The sequence below is a fragment of the Macrobrachium rosenbergii genome, chromosome 46 (assembly GCF_040412425.1).
Source record: "Macrobrachium rosenbergii isolate ZJJX-2024 chromosome 46, ASM4041242v1, whole genome shotgun sequence".
Taxonomy (NCBI): domain Eukaryota; kingdom Metazoa; phylum Arthropoda; class Malacostraca; order Decapoda; family Palaemonidae; genus Macrobrachium; species Macrobrachium rosenbergii.
This window is the reverse complement of record NC_089786.1, coordinates 51503014-51526194: the sequence shown is the minus strand read 5'-3', so window position 1 is coordinate 51526194 and position 23181 is coordinate 51503014. Positions and strand designations below refer to the sequence as shown.

At 37.6% G+C, this 23181-nt stretch overlaps 1 protein-coding gene across 1 annotated transcript in view; it reads right to left on the bottom strand.

Annotated features, from left to right (window-relative positions):
• The window catches only part of LOC136830329 (serine protease inhibitor dipetalogastin), a 94462-nt gene extending 72046 nt beyond the window's left edge, over window positions 1–22416 (bottom strand). Inside the window, exon 1 of the mRNA XM_067089763.1 lies at window positions 21648–22416. Coding sequence (XP_066945864.1) covers window positions 21648–21684 — 37 coding nt within the window. The 5' untranslated portion in view covers window positions 21685–22416. The remainder of the gene's footprint in view (window positions 1–21647) is intronic.
• Window positions 22417–23181: the final 765 nt, after the last annotated feature.

The following is a 23181-nucleotide window of genomic DNA, read 5'->3' as shown; positions in this document are numbered from 1 at the left end:
AGCTGATGTACTTAAAATGTAACATCAGTTGTAACTTGTCAGTGTCACAACTAATGTTGGCGTTCTCGTTACCACCTGAGACAGTGATTGTCACCTTAATTGCTTGCGGTGGAAAGCTGATTATCGTGGTTTACCTGTTGCCAATTGGGTGATGGACCAGAATATTGGGGTTCGTTCAACTCTCTCTCTCTCTCTCTCTCTCTCTCTCTCTCTCTCTCTCAAAATGACCTAGATGTTGTGACGCCAGTTTTAGTCACCATAAATCTCTCTCTCTCTCTCTCTCTCTCTCTCTCTCTCTCTCTCTCTCTCTCTCTCTCTCTCTCTCTCAGTTATACATTAGTAAACGTAACTACACACCCACACATATTCATTTATAAAAATACGTGTATGGGCTGTGTATCTACGTGCATGTTTACGAAGTGAGGCAACGTTGGGTCTGGTCAGTACCTGGATGGGTGACACTCGAGGAATGAAAGACTCGTAGTCCCTTGAATATCCGTGGGACGAGGTATGGGGCTAGCACCCTCACCCCCAAAGATACTTGGTGAAAACCAGCAGGGTAATACCTTCTGGTGGTACGTCCTATAAAGGAAAAGAGGCATATGGTAAAAAAGAAATTATATATATATATATATATATATATATATATATATATATATATATATATATATATATAACTATGTGTACTTAGTCCTGTGAGTACCTTCAAGTTAGCAGTAAACATTCCACCTGTTCATGTTTACAGTCTGTGAAAAATATTGTTTTTTTAAAAACGACTCGAACGCTGAGACAAAAACCACAAGCACTCTACTCGAACGTGGAGGAGGTTCCTGAAAGCACCATAGTAAAAATGGTTCTGACAATTATCTAGGCAGGTAGCGTACCGTTTTTAATGGGTCCTTATCCTTCTTGGATGTCAATTAGGACCGGCTGGCTTGATGTGGACCTTTGCGTTGCTAATGAACCTTTTGAAGGTAGGGTACATTGCTTTCTCGTAACTGATGACGGTCGTATAAAAACGACGATTCTTATCAGAAAGTACGATGGTTAAGATAATTCGCGGCTGTAGTTTCCATTTCTTTTATGGCTAGTTATATTTTTTATTATATCAGTTTTTTATCTGATTCCAACCCAAAACGCGACATTCCGCTTTCGAAAATGACCGAGTCGAGAAGAGTGGGGTGTAATTAGTAGCCACCGGGCTGCTACTATTGCTACTCGGGGCTACTCGGAACGTATTATCATTTGAAGGATAATTCTTCGTTGCCAGAGGAGCGATGTCATCATACACTTGGCAACGGCACATCGGATAATATCTCTCTCTCTCTGTCTCTCTCTCTCTCTCTCTCTCTCTCTCTCTCTCTCTCTCTCTCTCTCTCTCTCTCTCTCTCTCTCTCTCTCTAACCCTTCCTTTTCCACATCCATTCCCTCTGCTCCATAATCCCTACTCGGCACCCTGAACAGAAAAAGAGAAAGAGAGAGAAAAAAGAAGCCTTTCCTCGGGAAGGCATCTTCCATCTGGCAGGGGCTGACGATACGTTGACCCTAAGTGTCACTGACTTGGAGTAAATAATGTGCTGGCTGTTCTCGTTCCCCTGATTTAGTACCCCTCGTCTCCTCTTAAATTTTTTGTGCCCCCTTTCTATCCCCACCGTCATTCCTGTCTCCTGGTGAGAGAGGAAGTATATGTAACTCATTATTCGACATTTAGGGGGCTTTCACTCTACAGACGGAAAGACAGTTCGGAGATGGACTCATTGCGCCGAGGTCGTGTTACGTTCCCTCGTGTGTGCGCCGGATTTCTCATCAATGGGCCTCGCTGGTTTCTCATGAATGAACGTGAGGCTTCTTCGGGAGTTCTCGAGTTCCCTCCTTGTATCTATATATTCATAAAAGCTCTGTATGTACCTACATTGCAAACTACGTACACACACTACATATATATATATATATATATATATATATATATATATATATATATATATATATATATATATATATATATATATATATATATATATATATATATATATATATATATATAGTGTGTGTGTGCAAGCATATGTTTTATGGAAATTGGATATCTTTTACATTAGCCAGACATTTTCATCTAAGCAAGCAAATAGAAAACGTGTAGTGAAAAAAGAACCACAAATATTGAAGTACTGAAAAAACAAAGCAGCCATTATGATGAATTTTAAGAAAATAATTGAAAAACAGATAACAAACAAGAATTCAGAAAGCCTTGAAAGAAATAAAAAAAAACCTACTCAGGAAGAGAAACGAAATGACATTGAAAGTAAAATTAAAAAAAAAAAAAAATTGGCGAAAGCACGGCTGATGGACAAAGAGATCACTTTAAAAAAAAAAACCAGAACCTGACTGAAACATGCAAACATGACTTGAAATGGAATGCCTGCACACCCAGAGCGGTTATTGTTTTTTGGGAGTGGCTCTCTGCTCCCCCCCCTTCTACCCCCTACCCCTACTCCCCCAGCCTTATACACACCTTGGGTCCTTTTTTGGGAAGAAGAAAGCCAGGGGGTAGATAGGGAAGCCGTGGGGAACAAGGTAGAACTTAGGTTGGGAGGGGGAAATACGGGTTAGGGAGGTAACCAGGGGGGAGGGGAGGTGTTGCAGAAGTTAAGAATTATGAATGAAAAGATTCAGGTTGGTAAGACCTGGGGCAGGGGGGCGTGGAATAGCCTCATAGGGGTTTTAGGGATGGAAGGTGGTTGAACACCTCTCGAGTGGGTTGAAACATTCCAGTATTGAGATCAGAAAAGTCTGGAGATGAAGCTGGAATATTCTGAGGTTGAGTTGTAGTGTTCTAGGGGTTGGAATAATGTTGGGTTCATTATAAACCCCACAGGCGTGAGTTTGGAATAGTCTAGGACTGACGATAGATATAGGTTACAAAAATCTGAGAGTAATTGGAACACTCTAACATTTAGGTTGGGTTTATCTGTGATCTATGTGAGAAATGCTAGATGCTGAGATTTAAAGGATCTGAGGCAGTGTTGAAATGATCTTTGGTTATGTTTAGACTTCTTTGTGATCCTGAGTTGAAGTTAGAAAATTCCATGGTAGTAAGGGGTATAGAAAAGAATAATCTAGCTGAGGAAGATAAAATGGTCAAACCTTGAGGTTCGAATGGCCAGGTTGGTGAGGTTATAATGATTGGGGTTGAGGGACGATGTGGGAGATGAAAGACAAGGGAAAATTATTTTTGGGAACAAAGACGATGCTGGAACCCTTGAATAATAGTGAAAGGAGATTGATTCTCATCCTGGAAAGCCTCTGGAAGGAGATTCTGAAGGTCCTATGGACAATCCTGGAAGAAAGAATTTTCCTATTTTCTTCTCCAAAGGTTACCTATCAAAGGACGCCAGTCTTTAACTTGAAACCCTTTAGGGGAAGATTCGGGCATCCTTTAGAAAATTCTTGAGAAGCCATTTTTTTTTTATTGGCCTCAGATTCGAAAACCCCAAGGGATAGATTTTTTTTAGGGACTTTTAATTACTCGAATCAGTGCCTTCGGGATATCATTAATTCTTTCCAGCAATACTTTATGGCTTATGGTGGAGGAGGAGAAGAAAGGTCAGATTCGTTGCTGCAGAATTTTGTCATTTCTTTAAATTTTGTTTTAAATGAGTCAGAGTGGCATAGTTATATTTTTTGCTGTGACAGGATTTTGTGATTCTTTAAATGTTTTAAATGAGTCAGAGTGGCATAGTTATTTTTTTTTTTTTTTTTGGTGTTGCGGAATTTTGTCATTTCTTTAAATTTTGTTTTAAATGAGTTAGAGTGTCATACTTTTTTTTTTTTTTTGCAGAATTTTGTAATTTTTTTTAAATAAGTCTGAGTGGCATAGTTCTTTTTTTTTGCAGAATTTTGTAATTCCTTAAATGCTTTAAATGAGTCAGAGTGGCATTGTATATTTTTTGTTTTCATTGCTCATCTTTCTTATATGGTGTTTCAAACGTGCTATTATTATTATTATTATTATTATTATTATTATTATTATTATTATTATTATTATTATTATCTGACAAACTTCATGAACATCTCTATAAATTCTCCAATAATCGGAAAACGAATGGCCTGCCAAAGTCACAATATGCAAACCAGACAAAGAAAGAGGGAAAGGAGAAACGAAAAAGGAACAGAAAGAATTCGCTAAAGAAATGAACCCGAGCCATCAAGAGCATGAATACTCTTCAGGAAATGCTTAAGTTCCCCCTCCAGGACACTATAAAACTGTCGTCTCGTTTGAACTTTTATTTTTTTTTTTTTTCTTGGCGACTCATTGCTTTTTATTTCCTCTACGTGTTTCGCTAATTTATCGTCTGGATGGTAGTTCGAATTGAGAAGGAGAGAGAGAGAGAGAGAGAGAGAGAGAGAGAGAGAGAGAGAGAGAGAGAGAGAGAGAGAGAGAGAGAGAATGCTTGATGTTTTTATCGCTAATTTTTATTAGCAATGGTAATAAACTTACCTTGAATATTGTGAGGCTGTCACGCACATACGCATACATAACAGAAGAGAGAGAGAGAGAGAGAGAGAGAGAGAGAGAGAGAGAGAGAGAGAGAGAGAGAGAGAGAGAGAGAGAGCGCTAGGATTAATCTATTACCAATTTGTATAGAATGCAGTTTATCGTCAAGATCAGAAGAGTGTCAAACCCAAACATACCTAAACACAAACACGCAAAGAGAGAGAGAGAGAGAGAGAGAGAGAGAGAGAGAGAGAGAGAGAGAGAGAGAGAGGCTAGGTCTCTCGCAAGGTCAACGTCCTCCCTTCAAGAATGACAATTGACTGGATAAAAAAAAAAAGAAGAAACGCGAATGGAAAAATGGGAGCCTAACGGAAGGAAAACATCATTTCTCAATGGACAAATCGATTTCAGTAGATTGCATTTCCATCCTTTTTTATTTCCGTAGTTGTGATGATTTCACCCCCTCCCCTCCCAACCCCCATCTTTTTATTGGACCCTTCCCCCTTCCCCTCACTCGTTCCATCTCAACCCTACCCTTATAATCGTTCGTCTGCGATTTACATATTCATTTCTTTTCATTCCATTTTTTATCGTAGTTTTTTTAATGTCATCTTTATTGTGCTCATCTTATTCACAGGCATCCTCCGCATCTATATTTTCGTTTTCCTTATCCGTCAGAATATGCTTTATTCTTTTCCTTGATTTCTTTACACTTTCTCATATTCTCCAGATCTCTTTTCAGTAATCGCTCTCATTATCTCTAGATCTCTTTTAAATAAGCGCTCTGTTGATGAGACGGTCGTTAAGTATCTCGCCTCCTTTTAGCCTTCAAGGTGGTGTCTTTGTTCTTCACGACTGCCTGCTCCTTTTCTTGGCGTGCGTTTGCCCGGACGTGTTTCGGCTGTGCCTGACTTCTCCATTACTCAAGCGTTCTTTGGGCATGCACGCAGCGCATGTGCCTGCCTGCGTCACCCCCTCCTGCATAAATTGTTCTCGGTCAATGCAGCCGCCTTCTTTTGTTTTCCTTCTTCTTCGTTTTCTTCTTCTTCTTCGTCTGCCGTCACTGTGTGGTTTTTTTTTTACACCGCGGGTGGTTCCTCTCTCTCTCTCTCTCTCTCTCTCTCTCTCTCTCTCTCTCTCTCTCTCTCTCTCTCTCTCAGTGGCAGAGTTAATTGTTGGCATTTCCTCGGACTTGTTTATAGGAATCGTTCCTTTCCTATTATTCTGGTAATCTTGATTGTTGATTTTTGCGCTGAGGTGTAGCGTTTGTTATGTTTTATTGGTATAATCTCGAAGCCTTTGCTTCTTGTACTATTCTGGTAGTCTTAATTGTTGTTTACTCATGGGCGTGATGATTGTAAGCGTTTGTTTCGTCTCATTCTTGCAGCCTTGATTGTTGGTTTTTGCGCGAACGTGTTTATAGGAAGCGTTTGCTTTGTATTATTGTGATGGTCGTAATTAGCAATCGCTTGACTTCTGTTTACCAGCGGCGTTCTCTTCTGGTCGTAATTAGCAATCTCTTGACTTCTGTTTACAAGGGGCGTTCTCTTCTCCATTATTCTGATAGCCGTAATTGGCACTCGCTTGACTTTTGTTTACAAGTAGCGTTCTGTTCGCACTATTTATGGGCATTTGTCGACTACTATTTTTTTCTACGCAACAGTGAAACTTGTTTTTTTTTTTTTTTGATTTTGCTCTGAAAATATAAAAATAGTAAATAACTAAATTATTATTTGTTAGACCTGCTTGGAATGCATCGTTAACCATTGAAAGTTTACAGAGCCATTTCTGAGATGTTCGTAATGTTTACTTGTTGCATACCAGGCAGAAGTTGCCAGTTAGACACAGACTAATATTTTGGATTTTTTATATATATATATATTTCTTGGGCCTGTTTCCGCTGCGTATAGGTTGTAAGGTAATTTATAAGCTTATTATAATTCTTGGCCAGATATTTCTGGTTAGGTTACAGCTGATTTTAGTTTTCTGTAAAAGAAAGCTATTGAGATGCTTTTTGTCTGTCCGTCCGCACTTTTTTCTGTCCGCACTTTTTCTGTCCGCCCTCAGATCTTAAGAACTACTGAGGCTAGAGGGCTGCAAATTGGTATGTTGATCATCCACCCTCCAGTCATCAAACATGACAAATTGCAGCCCTCTAGCCGCACTAGTTTTTATTTTATTTAAGGTTAAAGCTAGCCATAATCGTGCCTCTTGCAGCGATATAGGATAGGCCACCACCAGGCCGTGGTTAAAGTTTCATGGGCCGCGGCTCATACAGCATTATACCGAGACCACCGAAAGATAGATCTGTTTTCGGAGGCCTTGGTTATACGCTGTAGCGGTTGTACAGAAAACTCGATTGCGCCGAAGAAACTTCGGCGCATTTTTTTTTATTCATTTATTAGATCCATTTGCTGCAAATAAATTCTGTTTTATTATGAGTTCTAGATTTAATTTACTTTTAAAAGGACAGAATACGAAGGAAAAAAACTAGGTCTTTATATTACACTCCCCTTCTGAATTAGATTTTCCTTCGTTTTATGAAAAAACTGCAAACTTTCCACCCTAAATTTCATGGGTTTACGATCCGCGCAATTGCGCAGAATGAAAATATATGACGGGAAATATACTTCTCCATAAAGTGGTTGATATTTGTCGTCGTAAAAATGGCGAACATATTTCTTCATGGAAAAAATATATTTCATCTCGAGACGAAATCGAAAATGCCATTATCTACGAACGTGTACATTCCTTCTAAAATAATACCTTTTTTCTTTTTTATTTTTTTTTTGTTAGTCAGAATAACAGTAAAATGATGAAGACATAAAGAAAGATTGAAGAATAGATTTTCATGGGTTTTCACTGTTATTTGTAGAAATTTGACAGTTGCGATGCAATAAGTTTATGATAGTGATACCTTCTTGCTTTGGTGCATTTGATGATAGCAGCGGTACTGATGACATTCCTGACTGCGAATTTCATGTAGTGGGCGCAATGATAGTGGTGACGGTGGTAATGACATTCCTTGGGAAAACGGTATGGTGCATAGAGATAGTGATGGTGGTGATGGGGATAAAGTATAGTGCATATAGATAGTGATGATGGTGATGAGGGTAAAAGTGGAACAGGTACAGGAAAAGGGTATGTTTATCATTTTCATCAGATGATGAATAGATTACGCTATCTGACGATGTGTGTAAAGTAGACGGGATAGTGCTGACAGACACACACACACACACACACAAACACACACAGAGAGAGAGAGAGAGAGAGAGAGAGAGAGAGAGAGAGAGAGAGAGAGAGAGAGAGAGAGCATTTAATGATGAAAGCTTTGATGTTGTTGGTGACATTTATAGGGTAATAAATATATTGTGTAGTGACTGTTCATGACAGTGAACCAGAGTTTCTCTCTCTCTCTCTCTCTCTCTCTCTCTCTCTCTCTCTCTCTCTCTCTCTCTCTCTCTCTCTCTCTCTCTCTCATTCCATATTTAAGCAGCGGAAGAGTGGCGTATATCATCTGTAGTTATTTAAGCATGAAACATTTTGTGCAACTGACTTAGCGTTTTTTTTTTATAATATGTTTCTCTATATTATCTTTATATTATGTTTCCCTATATTATCTTTATAAAATGTTTCTGTATATTATTCTTGAAACACATTTTGCTTTTTCCAAGTAACTGTAATTACTTTAAAGTGGATTTGATAACGTTATTTGAAGGTGTGTTTCACCAGTAGAGTTACATATTTCGAAGGTAATTATACCAAATGTAAGATAATTAAGATAATTGAAGTATAATCTTAGCGATAGGTTTAGGCATCCTGAAATTATTTGCATTATTAGAGTGAGATATTTAAAGATATCTTTAACTAATACAGGATAATTTTTTAAAGGTATGCAAGATAGTTCAGAGATACGTTTACCTGTAAAGTTAGGTTTTAGTCTTCTGTAAAAGAAAACTCTTGTGCCGGCCTTGTCTCTCCGTCCGCACTTTTTCTGTCCGCCCTCAGATCTTAAAAACGACTACGGATAGAGGGCTGCAAATTGGTATGTTGATTATCTACCCTCTAGTCATCAAGCACACCAAATTGCAGCCCTCTAGCCTCAGTAGTTTTTATTTGATGGAAGGTTAAAGTTAGCCATAATCGTGCGTCTGGCAACGCTATATGCCAGGCCATCACCGGTCCGTGGTTAAAGTTTCATTGGCCGCGGCTCATACATCATTATACTGAGACCACCGAAAGATAGTTCAATTTTCGGTGGCCATCATGATACAATGTAGCTGCTGTATAGAAAACTCGATTGCGCATAAGAACTTAGGCGCATTTTTTACTTGTTTATCGTTATTTTTGCTACTAGGAATATTGAGGAAATTTTTATAAGAAACCGGAATTTTTAAGATTTATGTTCAATAGGTATTTTAAATGTATGGGGAGGGGGTAGATATTTTTAAAACACGTTTTCTTTAGCAGTTTGGTTTTTAAAAATCTTTTACTAACTGAAAGGAATATTTTAAGAATATTCTTACTAATAGAGAGCTGTTTTGAAAACATTATAAAAAGAGATATTTTGAATTTATGCAAATTATTAGGGCCAGATGTTTAATTATATTTTTATTAAAAAAGTTTTTCGAAAGTATATTTATTTGATAAAGTATATGTCTGGGCGCATATCTGTAAATCACAACCTTACTACACGACAGTGTAAATATATATATATATATATATATATATATATATATATATATAATATATTTATATGTATAAATATATATAAATATATACATATATAATATATATACATATATGTAAATATATATACACATACATACATACATACATACACACACTGGCACACAAACAATTACACTGAATTCCGAGCTACGTCTGCAAAAAAATGAGGCGAACAGCACAGCGGAAAGAGTGCACATATACAATTTCCGACTGACGTATTCTTCGCACCTTAATCACGTCGTTCCGAGACGAGAGGGAATAAAAAAAAAGACTGGTATAGTTTTCGCCGCAAAAATGTGTCACGAAAACTCACGAGATTACCTGCGACAATTGTCACGGAAGAATTTCATCGCGAGTCGAGTGTCAAGTTCAAGACTGAAAATTGGGACGTTCGGTGCCAAACGCCTCCTCTCGTTGCTGCTTATCGTCTACTTTGCACGATTTCTTTTCGTTGGGTTTTACGATGTTTTTATTCCTCATTCTTCGCGGACTTTTTCTTTTACTTTCTTCCTTCGCATTCTCTTTTCGCCTTTTGTGGGATTTGTTCCTTTTTTTTCGCGCGCGTTTTTTCCCTTTTTTTCCGTGTTTTTTTCTTTTCGCGCCTTTTCTTTCATTTTTCATCCAGAGCTCACTTTCCTTTTCGTCCCCAGACTTTCTTCCCGTTTTGCGTGCTTTGTTTCTTCCTCCCTTTTTTTCCCACCAGTTATTTTTCTTCCCATTCTTGGCGTTTCTTCCCTTTAAAGCATATATTCTTTTCTTCCTCCTTCCGTTCTTTTGAGTCAAATAATTATTACCTAAAATCGCTTACCTACTTTCCGTCTGATGTATGGGAGCGTTTGCGTCGTATCATTCTGGTCATCAGAACTGGCAATTTTAGTTTTCTGTAAAGGAAAACTATTGTGCCGGCTTTGTCTGTTCGTCCGCGCTTTTTCTGTCCGTCCTCAGATCTTAAAAACTACTGAGGCTAGAGGGCTGCAAATTGGTATGTTGATCATCCACCCTCCAATCATCAAACATACCAAATTCCAGACCTCTAGCCTCAGCAGTTTTTATTTTATTTAGGGTTAAATTTAGCCATAATCGTGCTTCTGGCAGTGCAACAACACAGGCCACCACGGGCAGCTGCGAGTTTCATGGGCCGCGGCTCATACAGCATTATACCGAGACCACCGAAAGGTAGATCTATTTTCGGTGGCCTTGATTATACGCTGTACAGAAAAGTCGTTTCTTCGGCGCAATTTTTTACTTGTCTGCCGTTTTGTTGACAAGTGGCGTTCTTTTCACTCTGTCCGTCATTTGGTCGCCGGTGAGTCACTCTCGGCTTAGAATGGAGAGGTTGGAGAGGAACGCCCTGTTTCTATTCTGTTCCGTCTTTGTTCATTCTTTTTTTTTTTATCCTATTCCTCGCCCTCACCATCTTCTTATTCTTCAGCTGTCTTTTTTATGTTTTATTTTGTTGTTGTTCTTTGTTGTTGTTCTTTTCAACTTCGTGTTTTTCTTCATGTCCTCTTTGTTCTACCTGTTCTTCTGTTTTTACGTCTCCTGTTTTATCTTCATTTTCCTCTTCCTCTTCTTCTTCTTCTTCTTCTTCTTCTTCTTCTTCTTCTTCTTCTTCTTCTTCTTCTTCTTCTTCTTCTTCTTCTTCTGTCTCCTATTTTATCTTAATTTTCTTCTTCTTTTTCTTCTTCTTTTTCTTTTGTTTTTGCGTCTCCTATTTTATCTTCTTCTTCTTCTTCTTCTTCTTCTTCTTCTTCTTCTTCTTCTTCTTCTTCTTCTTCTTCTTCTTCTTCTTCTGTTTTATCTTAATTTTCATCTTCTTCTTCTTCTCTTTCATCCTCAAGTGTCTTTTGTTCTTCCTCATTTTACATTTTTTTCCTCCTCCTCCTCCTCCTCCTCCTCCTATTCTTCCGCCGCCTCGTGTTCTGGATAGCAAACTCTCTCTCTATTTACCTACTTTCATGCTGCTTGTATGGACGCACTGCCATGCACGAGTTCTCGTTAATTACCGTTTGCCCACCTGTACACACCTGTGCCTGCGCTCCTGAAGGCGTGCTTGCAAGCAGTTCGTGTGTTAATTCTAGTTAATGTATTGGTGGTCAGGGTGGTTATTGTATTGTAGTGGTGGCTGTGTGGATAGTTCTGTGGTGGTAATTGCAGGCTGTGTTGAGGTGATAATTGTTTTTGCTTTGAAATTGGTGTTATTTTATTTATTTTTTGTTTTATTGATTATTTAGGATTTTGGGTGAATTGTTGATAATCTTTTTGGCATTGTTTGTTATTATTTTGATTTGATATTCCTCTTTTACTGTAAATGGCTTTGTTGTTGTCTAGTTTTTCGACTGTAATAGATTTCTGGTATCAGCATCAAGTTCTCTCTCTCTCTCTCTCTCTCTCTCTCTCTCTCTCTCTCTCTCTCTCTCTCTCTCTCCCTGTATTCTTTTTCGTCTATACCGTTTCAATCTGTGATTTCTAATAGGAGGTGGAAAAGATTTTAAAAAATATATATATAACATCAAATCTCTCTCTCTCTCTCTCTCTCTCTCTCTCTCTCTCTCTCTCTCTCTCTCTCTCTCTCTCTCTCTCTCTCTCTGTATTCTTCTTCGTCTTTACCGTTTCGGTCTACGACTTGCAAAATGGGGTGGGAAAATAGAAAAAATTATATATCAGCATTACTCTCTCTCTCTCTCTCTCTCTCTCCAAAGTCTTCGTCTATACCGTTTCTGTCTGTGACTTGCAAAAAAAGAGTAAAATAAAAGAACTAAAAAAAAAGGAGATAATTACCAGCGATTCCAGTCTTCCCCATAGAAGAACCTTACTGTAATTCCACTCTACTGAGGAGCCGTGACTGAATCTGATCGTAAAACGGCATTCTAGACTCGAGCTTAATTTGCATACAAGCGTACGTATGTACACTTATTTGCATACATATGTTCCTCAAAGAATTTTGTTTCTGTTGGCTCTTTTTGTGAGGTTGTAAGAATGTCGTGAATAATAATAATAATAATAATAATAATAATAATAATAATAATAATAATAATAATAATAATAATTCGTTGTTATTATTATTATTATTATAATTATTATTATTATTATTATTATTATTATTATTATTATTATTATTATTATTGCTGCATATGTCCTTGGTACTCAAGTTCGGGTTATGTTGGCTGATTTTATAAGTGCAGATGTGCACTGTAATAATAATAATAATAATAATAATAATAATAATAATAATAATAATAATAATAATAATAATAATTGTTGCATATGTCCTTGTTATTCAAGTTCGGGCTATGTTGGCTGATTTTATAAGTGCAGATGTACACTATAATATAATAATAATAATAATAATAATAATAATAATAATAATAATAATAATAATAATAATAATAATAATAACTGAAGACAAAGTGTGTGTGCAGAGCAACGAGAGAGAGAGAGAGAGAGAGAGAGAGAGAGAGAGAGAGAGAGAGAGAGAGAGAGAGAGAGAGAGAGAGAGAACTGTAAATTATGATGCTGGAAAATAATTTGTCAATTGCTCAGTAAATTACTATAGAAAACTCAAAGGATAATAATTCAGAATACCTTAGGATATACTGTACAACTCTTGGAATGAGGCGGGGAGATGGTAGGCTATATGTCACTGTGTTTTATTTAATACTTACAAAATTATTATTATTATTATTATTATTATTATTATTATTATTATTATTATTATTATTATTATTATTATTATTATTGGATAAATTTTCTAATAGGCCTACGTTTTCCGACTGAACCCTGGGTCACGAGGCCTATCGCCCCCTCCATCAATTTTCAAAAGTCAAACAAGCAATTACATCCACATTAGGCCTAAAGAGGATAGTCATTTCCGTGTTATTATAGGTCTAAGGCTGTGCTAAGGGTCGGTAACCTCCTGGACTTGAGATTCTCTCTCTCTCTCTCTCTCTCTCTCTCTCTCTCTCTCTCTCTCTCTCTCTCTCTCTCTCTCTCACACGCACACAGATACGGCTCTAGGCATAATGGTTATTAGCGTTTGTGAAATTTTATAGAACCGAAAGAGGGATTATATTATAATGTATATGTGTGTGCATGTGTGTGTATATGATGTTTGTATATGAATGCATGTGTTTGTATGTGTGATTATATGTAGTTTATCTCCACATATACTGTGCTGAAATTTTCCTGTACTTATAATACAAATTGGACTCACAGCATAAACACGTCTTTAAAAATGTCTTAACACCAAAAGAAAGTGAGATAATGTACATTCTATGCATGACGCAACAGCATTCAAAGCTTTGTATGTACAGAGAGAGAGAGAGAGAGAGAGAGAGAGAGAGAGAGAGAGAGAGAGAGAGAGAGAGAGATAATTCTTTCTCGTCAGACACGAGGAACTCTTCATCATAACCGTCCACCACATTGTGCCGCTAAAAGAAAAAAAGTTGCAAAAAATAAAAAGAAGAAGAAAGTCAATTAAAGAGAGACTTAGTAACGGGATTCCAAACAACTTGGAAAAATAAAAACCCATTTTTTTCTTTTTACTTTAAAAATGAGAAGTAGGAAGTAAAGATTTTGTCAGATAATCTGGAAGCAAACGAAGTTGCTTCCGGCTAGTGGGTTCTGGCGGAGAGAAGAAAAATGGGAAGAAGAAGAGTGGAGGTTTTTTTTATGTTGGGTGGAGGGAGGGGGGGAAAGGGAAGGGAGGGGGAAGGGGAGGGTTCGGACATCTTAATGGTATTGTGAGGTTCGCGTGAGCAAACAGAAAGCGAGGTATTATTGGGTGCTGTTCTTTGCAGTGGAAATGCAATTGAATTCAGTTCTTCTTCATAAAGAATTTATTTCCCTCCTATTAATTTTTTGTGCTTTCATTTATTTTTGTAGCTTTCAAACTTTTAATGTATTACTTATGTTATTTTATTTATTACTTTAGTTTTCAACTTTTAATATATTGCTTAACTTATTTGATTTATTATTTTAGTTTTCAAACTTTTAATGTATTACTTAACTTATTTGATTTATTATTTTAGTTTTCAACTTTTGATGTATTACTTAACTTATTTGATTTTTTATTGTAGTTTTCAACGTTTTCCTTTATTACTTTCCGTACTTGAGGTATAAGTTTCTTGTGAAAAATTATATCAGTTCCTAGTTGGTCCTTATGAATATAATTTATAAAACCCCTTTCTCCGCCATCTTTTTTATTATTTTTATTTCTTCGTCCCCCATCCCTTAACACCACTAGTACTCCACCCCCGACCCCACACCCGTCCATTTTTCTTATTGGCACTTTCATCTAATAGTCTTCAAAATGTTGAGGGGAAAAAAAGCCTATAAAATCCGTCTCTTAAAGACTGGAACCTTCATTTTATCTTCTTCCTTTTTCTGTAACCATCAATCGCTGCTACATCTCATTCCAGCTTTTATTGCCTCACCCTCTCCCCAGATTTATAAAAATCCAGGAGAAAAAAAAAATAGGTTTGTTCTTTAAAAGCCCAGACGACCGGAGAACTTCACTGGCTTTCGGAATGGGATCTTGCTATGCTCCAGCAAACCCGGAGGCTTAGCTGAACCTCACAGGGTGTTGAGAGAGAGAGAGAGAGAGAGAGAGAGAGAGAGAGAGAGAGAGAATGTATTTCATTATTCAAGGAGTTTTTGCTCTTAACGCTTCGTTTGATACATTCTTTTGGCTGTACTTGAAATATGGGATGTTAAAAAAGACAATTTATCATTTTCGCTTAGAGAGAGAGAGAGAGAGAGAGAGAGAGAGAGAGAGAGAGAGAGAGAGAGAGAGAGAGAGAGAATGGCAAAGTGTTTTCTAAGGAAAGTTAACTGGGTCATCCTATTATGTTTTTTTTTTACCATAAGGTGTTAAGACGTTCCAAAAAGGTCTGTTTTCCGCCATTGCTGTAGACGGTTCAAGATTTATCCGGCATCACCACGGCCAGAATCACTGACGCCTGAGAGAGAGAGAGAGAGAGAGAGAGAGAGAGAGAGAGAGAGAGAGAGAAACCACAAGGAATGAGGCTATTATCCTAATGAACCTAAAATGACAAAAAAACTATAATTTTGAAAGCCCACATCTACTGTACACTCAGGGAACATCCCACCGGCGGAGTGCCTTAGGATAGCTTTCTGTCGCCTGTTTTATTTTTTATTTAAGACTTGGTGTTTTTAACTCACGGACGCAGGTATCCTCTTAGCCTCCGCGTATTTTTAGTTTGGTGAATATTGTAAAGAGCTAGTAGCCTAGGAATTAAATACCATCAGTGTCTCTGTATGTCTGCACGAAAATTGTGATTTTAAGCCTGTTTGATCATACGGAGTCAGCTTTGTATTTACAATGTCACCAAGAGGTGTTAACGATCAGAGCGTGCGTACGGAAACCAATATCCTTTGAAATAAGGCTTCAGTCGACACTAAATGAAATTAACCTTTAGCAGTGGTTAACATACCATTCGAATAATCATTACCGTGATGAAAGATAAAGATTTTGTACGAATAATGGTGAAAATATTGTTAGATCTGCCGGCATATATACCGCCCTACAATGGAAAACTGCAGGATCTGCAAAATTTTCAAAATTGAGATATGCCACCTATTGGACTCGTGAAACACTAATACACAAGTTACTGCAGTTTCAGAATGATTCTTCAATGGTTTCCACGAGTATTTACGGTGTCCCATTTGGCGAAATCCTTTGTATTTGTTTAACTGGCTGAGTTAGCTATATATATATATATTATATATATATATATATATATATATATATATATATATATATATATATTCTTCACTCTATTAAGATTCTAAGAGACCATTTCCGTACACAGAAAATGGTAAGTAATTATACTTTTGTTGTGCCTATTTTAAGCCACTATCCCTTTTATATACCTGTAAACCTCTTATGTACACAAACTATAAGTACCGAAATATACCTGTTTTGTGTATGTGTGTATGTGCGTGTATCAAGTCTCTCCTTCCAGTTCGTGTTTGTATGTATGTTCGTACATGAAGCCCCTCTCCTTCCACTCTGTGTTTGTTCGTATGTGCGGGTATTCAGTCTTTCCTTCCAGTTTGTGTTTGTATGTGCGTGCGTGTGTTCGCAGGTCCCCGGTTCATTCTTTCATGAGATTTCACGCCTCAGTTATTCGTGGTGTAATGACCTATCGGCGGCAGGACTCGGGAGAAAAAGTTAAAGAAGAAGAAAAGAAGACCTAATGAGGAACAGATGTTCCACTGTGTTTCTCCACGCCTACTAGGTGTGACTTGGAACGCACATACACACACACACACACACTCGCACACAGACACATACACCCATTGTTAAAATACACTCACACTTAGTCAGTGTCTGGACACACACACACACACATTGTTGAAATACATACACCCGTAGTCAGTGTTTGGATACACACATACACACACACATCGTTGAAATACCCACACACTTAGTGTCCAGACACACACACACACACACACTTAGTCAGTGTCTGGACACACACGTACACACACATTATTGAAATTCACACACAGTCAGTGTTTGGACACACACACACACGCACGCACGCACACACACACACACACACACACACACACGCACGCCACGCGCCAGTCATTTGAAATGGCACCGGTTTCTGGCGATTTTTTTGTAATCTTGACGTATATGCAGATATTTTGTTTTTAGTATCTAAAGACACAATGATATTTTAATCATGGTTACTCACAGTTTATTTAGGTTTCAGATGATACAAATAACTTTGGCATCTCTTCTTAACCAGTGCAACTGACTGTGACCATAAAACGTTTAGAATATTTCGAAGATTTTAAAGTATTTGTAATATTTAAAGGGAACGCAGTTGTGAATGTGGTGGTTTTATTGTTAGATAGAAGGAAATATAGAAAAGAATCAAAAAAGGAAAATTCAGATGAGTTATCGGAAGGAACCAGGAAGAAGAAGAAACATTAAGTTCACCTCGATTGGTAGGAAACCTGGTGAATGCAGACTAATATCTTGTGAGAGCAAATTCAGTTGGTTTAAACTTTGTACAGTATATACTTATCTTGATATCTATTCAGGGCCGCAGTTAAAGTGAAGTCTTTATTATCAACGTAGCTTGGCAGACGCTGTGCAGTTTTACTGTGCGAATAATAACTAATGGAAAAAGAGAATAAATGTTATTAGGACGATACCATTAGAACTAACCAGAGATGAGTGGAGACTTGGGGAAGATAAAGCACTGGAAAGACTCGATTGGCAGATGTCACTGGGGCCCTTTGAGTCTCACGACGCTGGAAATGATGATGATGATGATGATGAAGAAAAATTAGCATTAACTTGAGATTTTGGGAATAAAAACATGACAGTTTTTGTATTTGTTTAAAGGCCAGTCGGAAGGACCAATGGTATTACAGGGAGGAAGAGAAGTTCATTAATACCAAATTTACGAGACAGGTTAATTTGTACACTACGTTCTAAGTTTCTTTTTAATATGTAAGTTCGCGCAAGAAGTAAATAAAAAAGTAATTTCCCTTTGGAAAACACTTAAACTCGAACATGATCCGAGAAAGTTCAATTGACTTTTACAAGAGCCCGATCTCATTTCTCTAGTCGAAAACTTTTAATTTTTTTCGTAATAATTTTTTGCATCGTTTTCATTCACTCGACCATGAACGACTTTCACCCGTCCAGTCATAAAAGACAAAAGAAATACGACGAAAAGGTATTTTTAAAATATCCAGCAACAGCTCGTAAATTATCCACGAAGACGGCAGGGTCTTTCTCCTCTTCTCCCCGCCCCCCCAACCCCCAGCCCTCCACCCCTGCCCCTCATTAACAAGCAACAAACAAGCAGACGGTTTCCAGCAAGCACCGAACCAATCACACCGTTTTCGGCAGCACCCAGCCGCTCTCCTGCGCACCGGAAGAGGGCGTGGCCGTCGCCGGTTTGTGATACCACGAAGGGTTATGCTCCCAGCCAGGCTTTGAGGCGAGAGCACTTGATGGCATTAAATGCTCATTTTTACCAACTACTTTACCAAGGGTGTTCCATTCTGTGGAGGGATTTATGGCTGGGGGATCAGGTGCCAAGTGTGGCTTTCCTTTTTATTTTCCCTTGTTTGGCTCGGATTTATGAATGCTTGTGCTCAGACAGGGCAGGATATGTAGCTTAACTCTCTCTCTCTCTCTCTCTCTCTCTCTCTCTCTCTCTCTCTCTCTCTCTCTCTCTCTCTCTCTCTCTCTCTCACGCATTTTCGCATTAGGTTTGAATAGTTGCATCCTATGTTGTTTATGATGAGGGATATACGGCCGAGGAATATGTGTGTCTGTTTGTCTGTTGCTAATCTGTGAGTGGTTTTGCACTGTACAATGGTGAGGGATATTTAGCAGGATCTCTCTCTCTCTCTCTCTCTCTCTCTCTCTCTCTCTCTCTCTCTCTCTCTATTCCTTGGAAAAGAGTGAGTGGATGGTTACTGTTCACCATTATGGTAAGGAATCTATTACAGTGTATTTCTCTTTGATTCTCTTTGATATACCACGTTACAAAAGTACCCATAAAACATTTTTATTGGCCAACTCTGGAAATATATGTCGTTCTATCTGGTGTTCTCACAAAATAAAGAGATTCTGATGTAAAATATCCTCGATGTTGGATAAAAAGTCTAAAGTCATCCATACATTATATGAATGAAAGAATAAAAAATATTTTGAGTGACAGAGCGCGTTTTTACCTTGAGAAAAAAGCAAATTTTTTATGGCCAAGAATATATGGCCGTATTTCATCCAAGGTTTCATAGACTTGATTTATTCAACTCAATCTGTAATTATTACAGATTTATATTTTTAGCTTATATTGCCTGTTTCCTATATTCCAAATGATTTTCTATTTTGGAATAATTTGCTTTGACTGTTAACAACCTTGCAGGATTATAACAATTATATGTTTGCACAAATAGAATATATAATAATAATAATAATAATAATAATAATAATAATAATAATAATAATAATAATAATGAAACAAGGTGACCCTATAACGAGGCTATAATATCGAGAATTAAAGGCCACAGTAGTGTTAAAAATATTCATTAACTCTGTACATAAATATTTTAACACAACTGTGGCTTTTAATTCGCAATAATAATAATAATAATAATAATAATAATAATAATAATAATAATAATAATAATAATAATTCGTCTTTTCACTCCATGGAATATTAACATAGCTTGTATTCGTCACGCCAGTGCCGGTAAAAAACAAACATTTACAGTATATTCTGTTCACGATAGAATGACTCACACCCAGCAATCCTTCAAGGTAACGCAATTAGCGATGAAAAGACAATATTCTTCCCCAAGCACCCCTTCCTGTACCAAACGTGTAAGTGGCGTCGTTGCCAGTAATGAATTTGCGGTCAAGTTCCACGGCAAATTTAAGACCAGCTTCGCCGCTTTTTGGGCGTGGTGTCTTTTTTTAACTATTTCCTCCCGGAGTCTTCGTGAAGACTTAGTGTCTTCGGCGACCTTGGCAGCAGATGATGTGCTGATGGGGAGGAGATTCTCTCTCTCTCTCTCTCTCTCTCTCTCTCTCTCTCTCTCTCTCTCTGTCCTTTGTTTTGGACAGGTTAGCTTCTTAGCCACTACTTTGTTGTTTATTTGTCTGCATACTATATATATATATATATATGTATATATATATATATATATATATATATATATATGTATATATATATATATATATATATATATATATATATATATATATATATATATATATATATATATAATATATATAATATATATATATATATATATATATATATATATATATATATATATATATATATATATATAACATAGATAGATAGGTAGATATTCATTGTTGCTTGTTCCGCTGAACCTCTCATTGTACACTGCGGTTCATTGTCAAGGACATGAAACTTTATATAATTCCTCTACTTTGTAATGCTTTAGATATGTTTTCTGTCGGCCTCGTCTTCATTATTTTCTTTATTTGATCATTATATTTATTATTTAATTTATGTACTATTTTCGTGTTTTCATCTGAGGTCAGTTAATACTTCTGCTTACTTAATTTAGTCTTGTTTGTGTATATTCCCATTTCGTTGTATTTCTCTTTGTTAATGCAGCTTCGTCTATTGTTTATTCCACTTTCGTTCGTTTTTTTTTAATTTCGTTGTGTTCATGTTTGCTTCTTCACTTCACCTGTGATCGATTCTTGTTACGTCAAGACCTCATAATTGTGGACTTTAAGTTAAATCCCTCTCAAACTTTGCCTATTTGAACTGAGGGTCTGTGCAAGTCTGTGCTCGGTCTGTGGGTTTTGTTTTGAGGTTTAAGTCTTTTCCTTCTTTCCATAGGTCTGTTTTAGGTGTCTGTGAGTCAGTGTTTGGTCGTCTTGTAAGTTTCTTTAAGTATCTTTTCGGTGCCTGTAAACACATTCTTTTGGTCTGTATAAGTCTGTTTTTGTTCAGTGTAATTACATTTTTAGGCCACTTAGAAAGTCTTTATGCCGTCTCTATGTAATTCTAATTTTTACTTCATTCCAATTTGATTTTCGGTCAGTGTATAAGTCAGTTGTGGGTCTTTGTTTTTTTTCCTAACTCAGGCGTCTAAGTATGTTCTTTTACCATCAGGTGCTCTCTCTCTCTCTCTCTCTCTCTCTCTCTCTCTCTCTCTCTCTCTCTCTCTCTAATGGGTCTTTGAGCAAGCCTGCGCTTGGCGCCTGTGTAAGTCTGTTGGTAGTTTCTTTTCAAGTCTTTTTGTTATTGTCTGTGTGAGACTGTTTTTTCTTGTGAATGATTCTCAAAAAATGATTATCTTTGCATAATAAAGTCTTATTTGAACTTATAATGACATTAAGAATGTAACATTCTTTTTTCTCGTCTCAGTTTTAATTTTTTTTAAATTTAATCTCTTAATATTAAAATCAGACTATCAAAAATCGAACACAGTGAAATCTTTATCATTTCCCCGTTAGTTCAAGCTTCGAATTGTACGTTAAACGGTGTCTGATTCACCTGACGCATTCCGAACGAGATTGGCTAATTGGCATTCAGGTGTGCATGTGATATACGAGGCTTGTTATCTTATGCAGCCCTTGTTTGAACGGCCAGTCTGCTGTATAATACTACGTGCATTAGTCTTTCAGTCTTTGTTTGTGCTTTTTCAGTCTTTGTTTGTGCCATTGCATGTTTATGAGTACATTGCGTACGTGCTTGTCTTTGTTTGTACGTGTGCAAATTCTTGCGTGATGGATGCTTGTGGTGTTCGTAAGACAGTGGTATACTGGTATTTACTGGGACATATACGACGTTAAATACATTTGTGTAATTTTGCCTTTTTTATGTGTTTTTCTTTATCAATAAATATTAAGTTAAAAAGGACTTTTTATACTTACCGAAAAGTAGAAACGGTAGAATCAGCAAGGCCTTCATGTTTGCAATTGGGTGGAGTCGAATGAGATCGGTACTTAACGCCGCGTTGAAATTACCGACTATGTGTCACTGGTTAGTTCGTAAGGAGCCGGTCGTAGTTTAAGTTTATATCACAGTTTAAAAACTAGTTTTGTTTTTATTATTCCTCGTACACCGGTTTCCCCTGGCCTGACCTGACCCCAATCCGTACCAGGTAGCAAGGCAGCTGCAGTTAAATTTATTTTTATCTTTAGTTTTCTGAGATCGTTCTTTGGGGGGAATTTTTGTATCTCTATGTGCGTTGGTCTCGTATTGTATAATTTTGTTCGTGAGTCTCTTTGATTTTTCTAATATAACTTTCTCCTTAACGTGTCGGGATCACTATCGGTCTTCTAAATCAAAAGAAGAAGAAGAAGCTGGAACGTTTAGCAGCAGCAGCAGCGACAGAGGCGGCCAGCCACCAAGATCTTCTTCGGCAGACAGTCGGAGACCTCACTCGAACACATAGACACACGCACACTCCGCCGGGCATGAACGCACGCACAAACAAACACCACGTCCTCTCGCGAGAAAGCTCTTCAGCCGAGTGTCCGGGGAAGGAGCGGGTTTGCACGACCAGCTACCGAAGTGTCCGCTCTCTCTCTCTCTCTCTCTCTCTCTCTCTCTCTCTCTCTCTCTCTCTGAGGCCGTTATCGAAGTGGGTGAGAGAGATGGCGGTAACAACGCTGGAGCGACTCTGCAGGTAATGTGGCCTCTTTCGCCCCCTTTCTCCTGCTTATATATCCAGCTCTCTCTCTCTCTCTCTCTCTCTCTCTCTCTCTCTCTCTCTCTCTCTCTCTCTCTCTCTCTCTCTCTCGCGAAGCGATCACTCTTAATGGCCCACAATTTTTAGGTATCTCTAATTTCTTAATGTTTTCTATTCCCCCTCAGTTAGTAAGGTTTGTCTCCGAGGTGATTGAGAGAGAGAGAGAGAGAGAGAGAGAGAGAGAGAGTGAGAGAGAGAGAGAGACAGATAGACAGACAAACATACAGACAGTCAGACAGACAGACAGTCAACACAGGCACCACGTTTTCCATTTACACTTTCTTTGTCTCTTGATTCTCTGAGGTTTTCTAAGACTGTAAAACAAAGACACTGTTTTTGTCCCAGTTATTGGCGTTTGCTTTTGTGGGTTTTTTTATGTTTTCATTAATTTCTTCGTTTCTTCGTTTCTTTGTTTGCTTGTGTGCGGCATCGGTGAAGATTATTTTCTTCAGATGATTTAAAATTCAACAAGGAAATTGCCCCTATACACAGAATGATGTTGCATTTTAATACACACTTCTGTATCTGATGCATATGTTTTTGAAGAGTATGTTTACACACACGCACACATATATATACATATATATATAAATAAATTTCTGACTCAATTTCTGACTCTCATCAGGATCGAACCCAGGTCTTTCAATTGAAAGACGAGACCGCTGCCAACCAAACCACACAAGTCATCAAAGCAGTTGGTTGGATCCTGATGT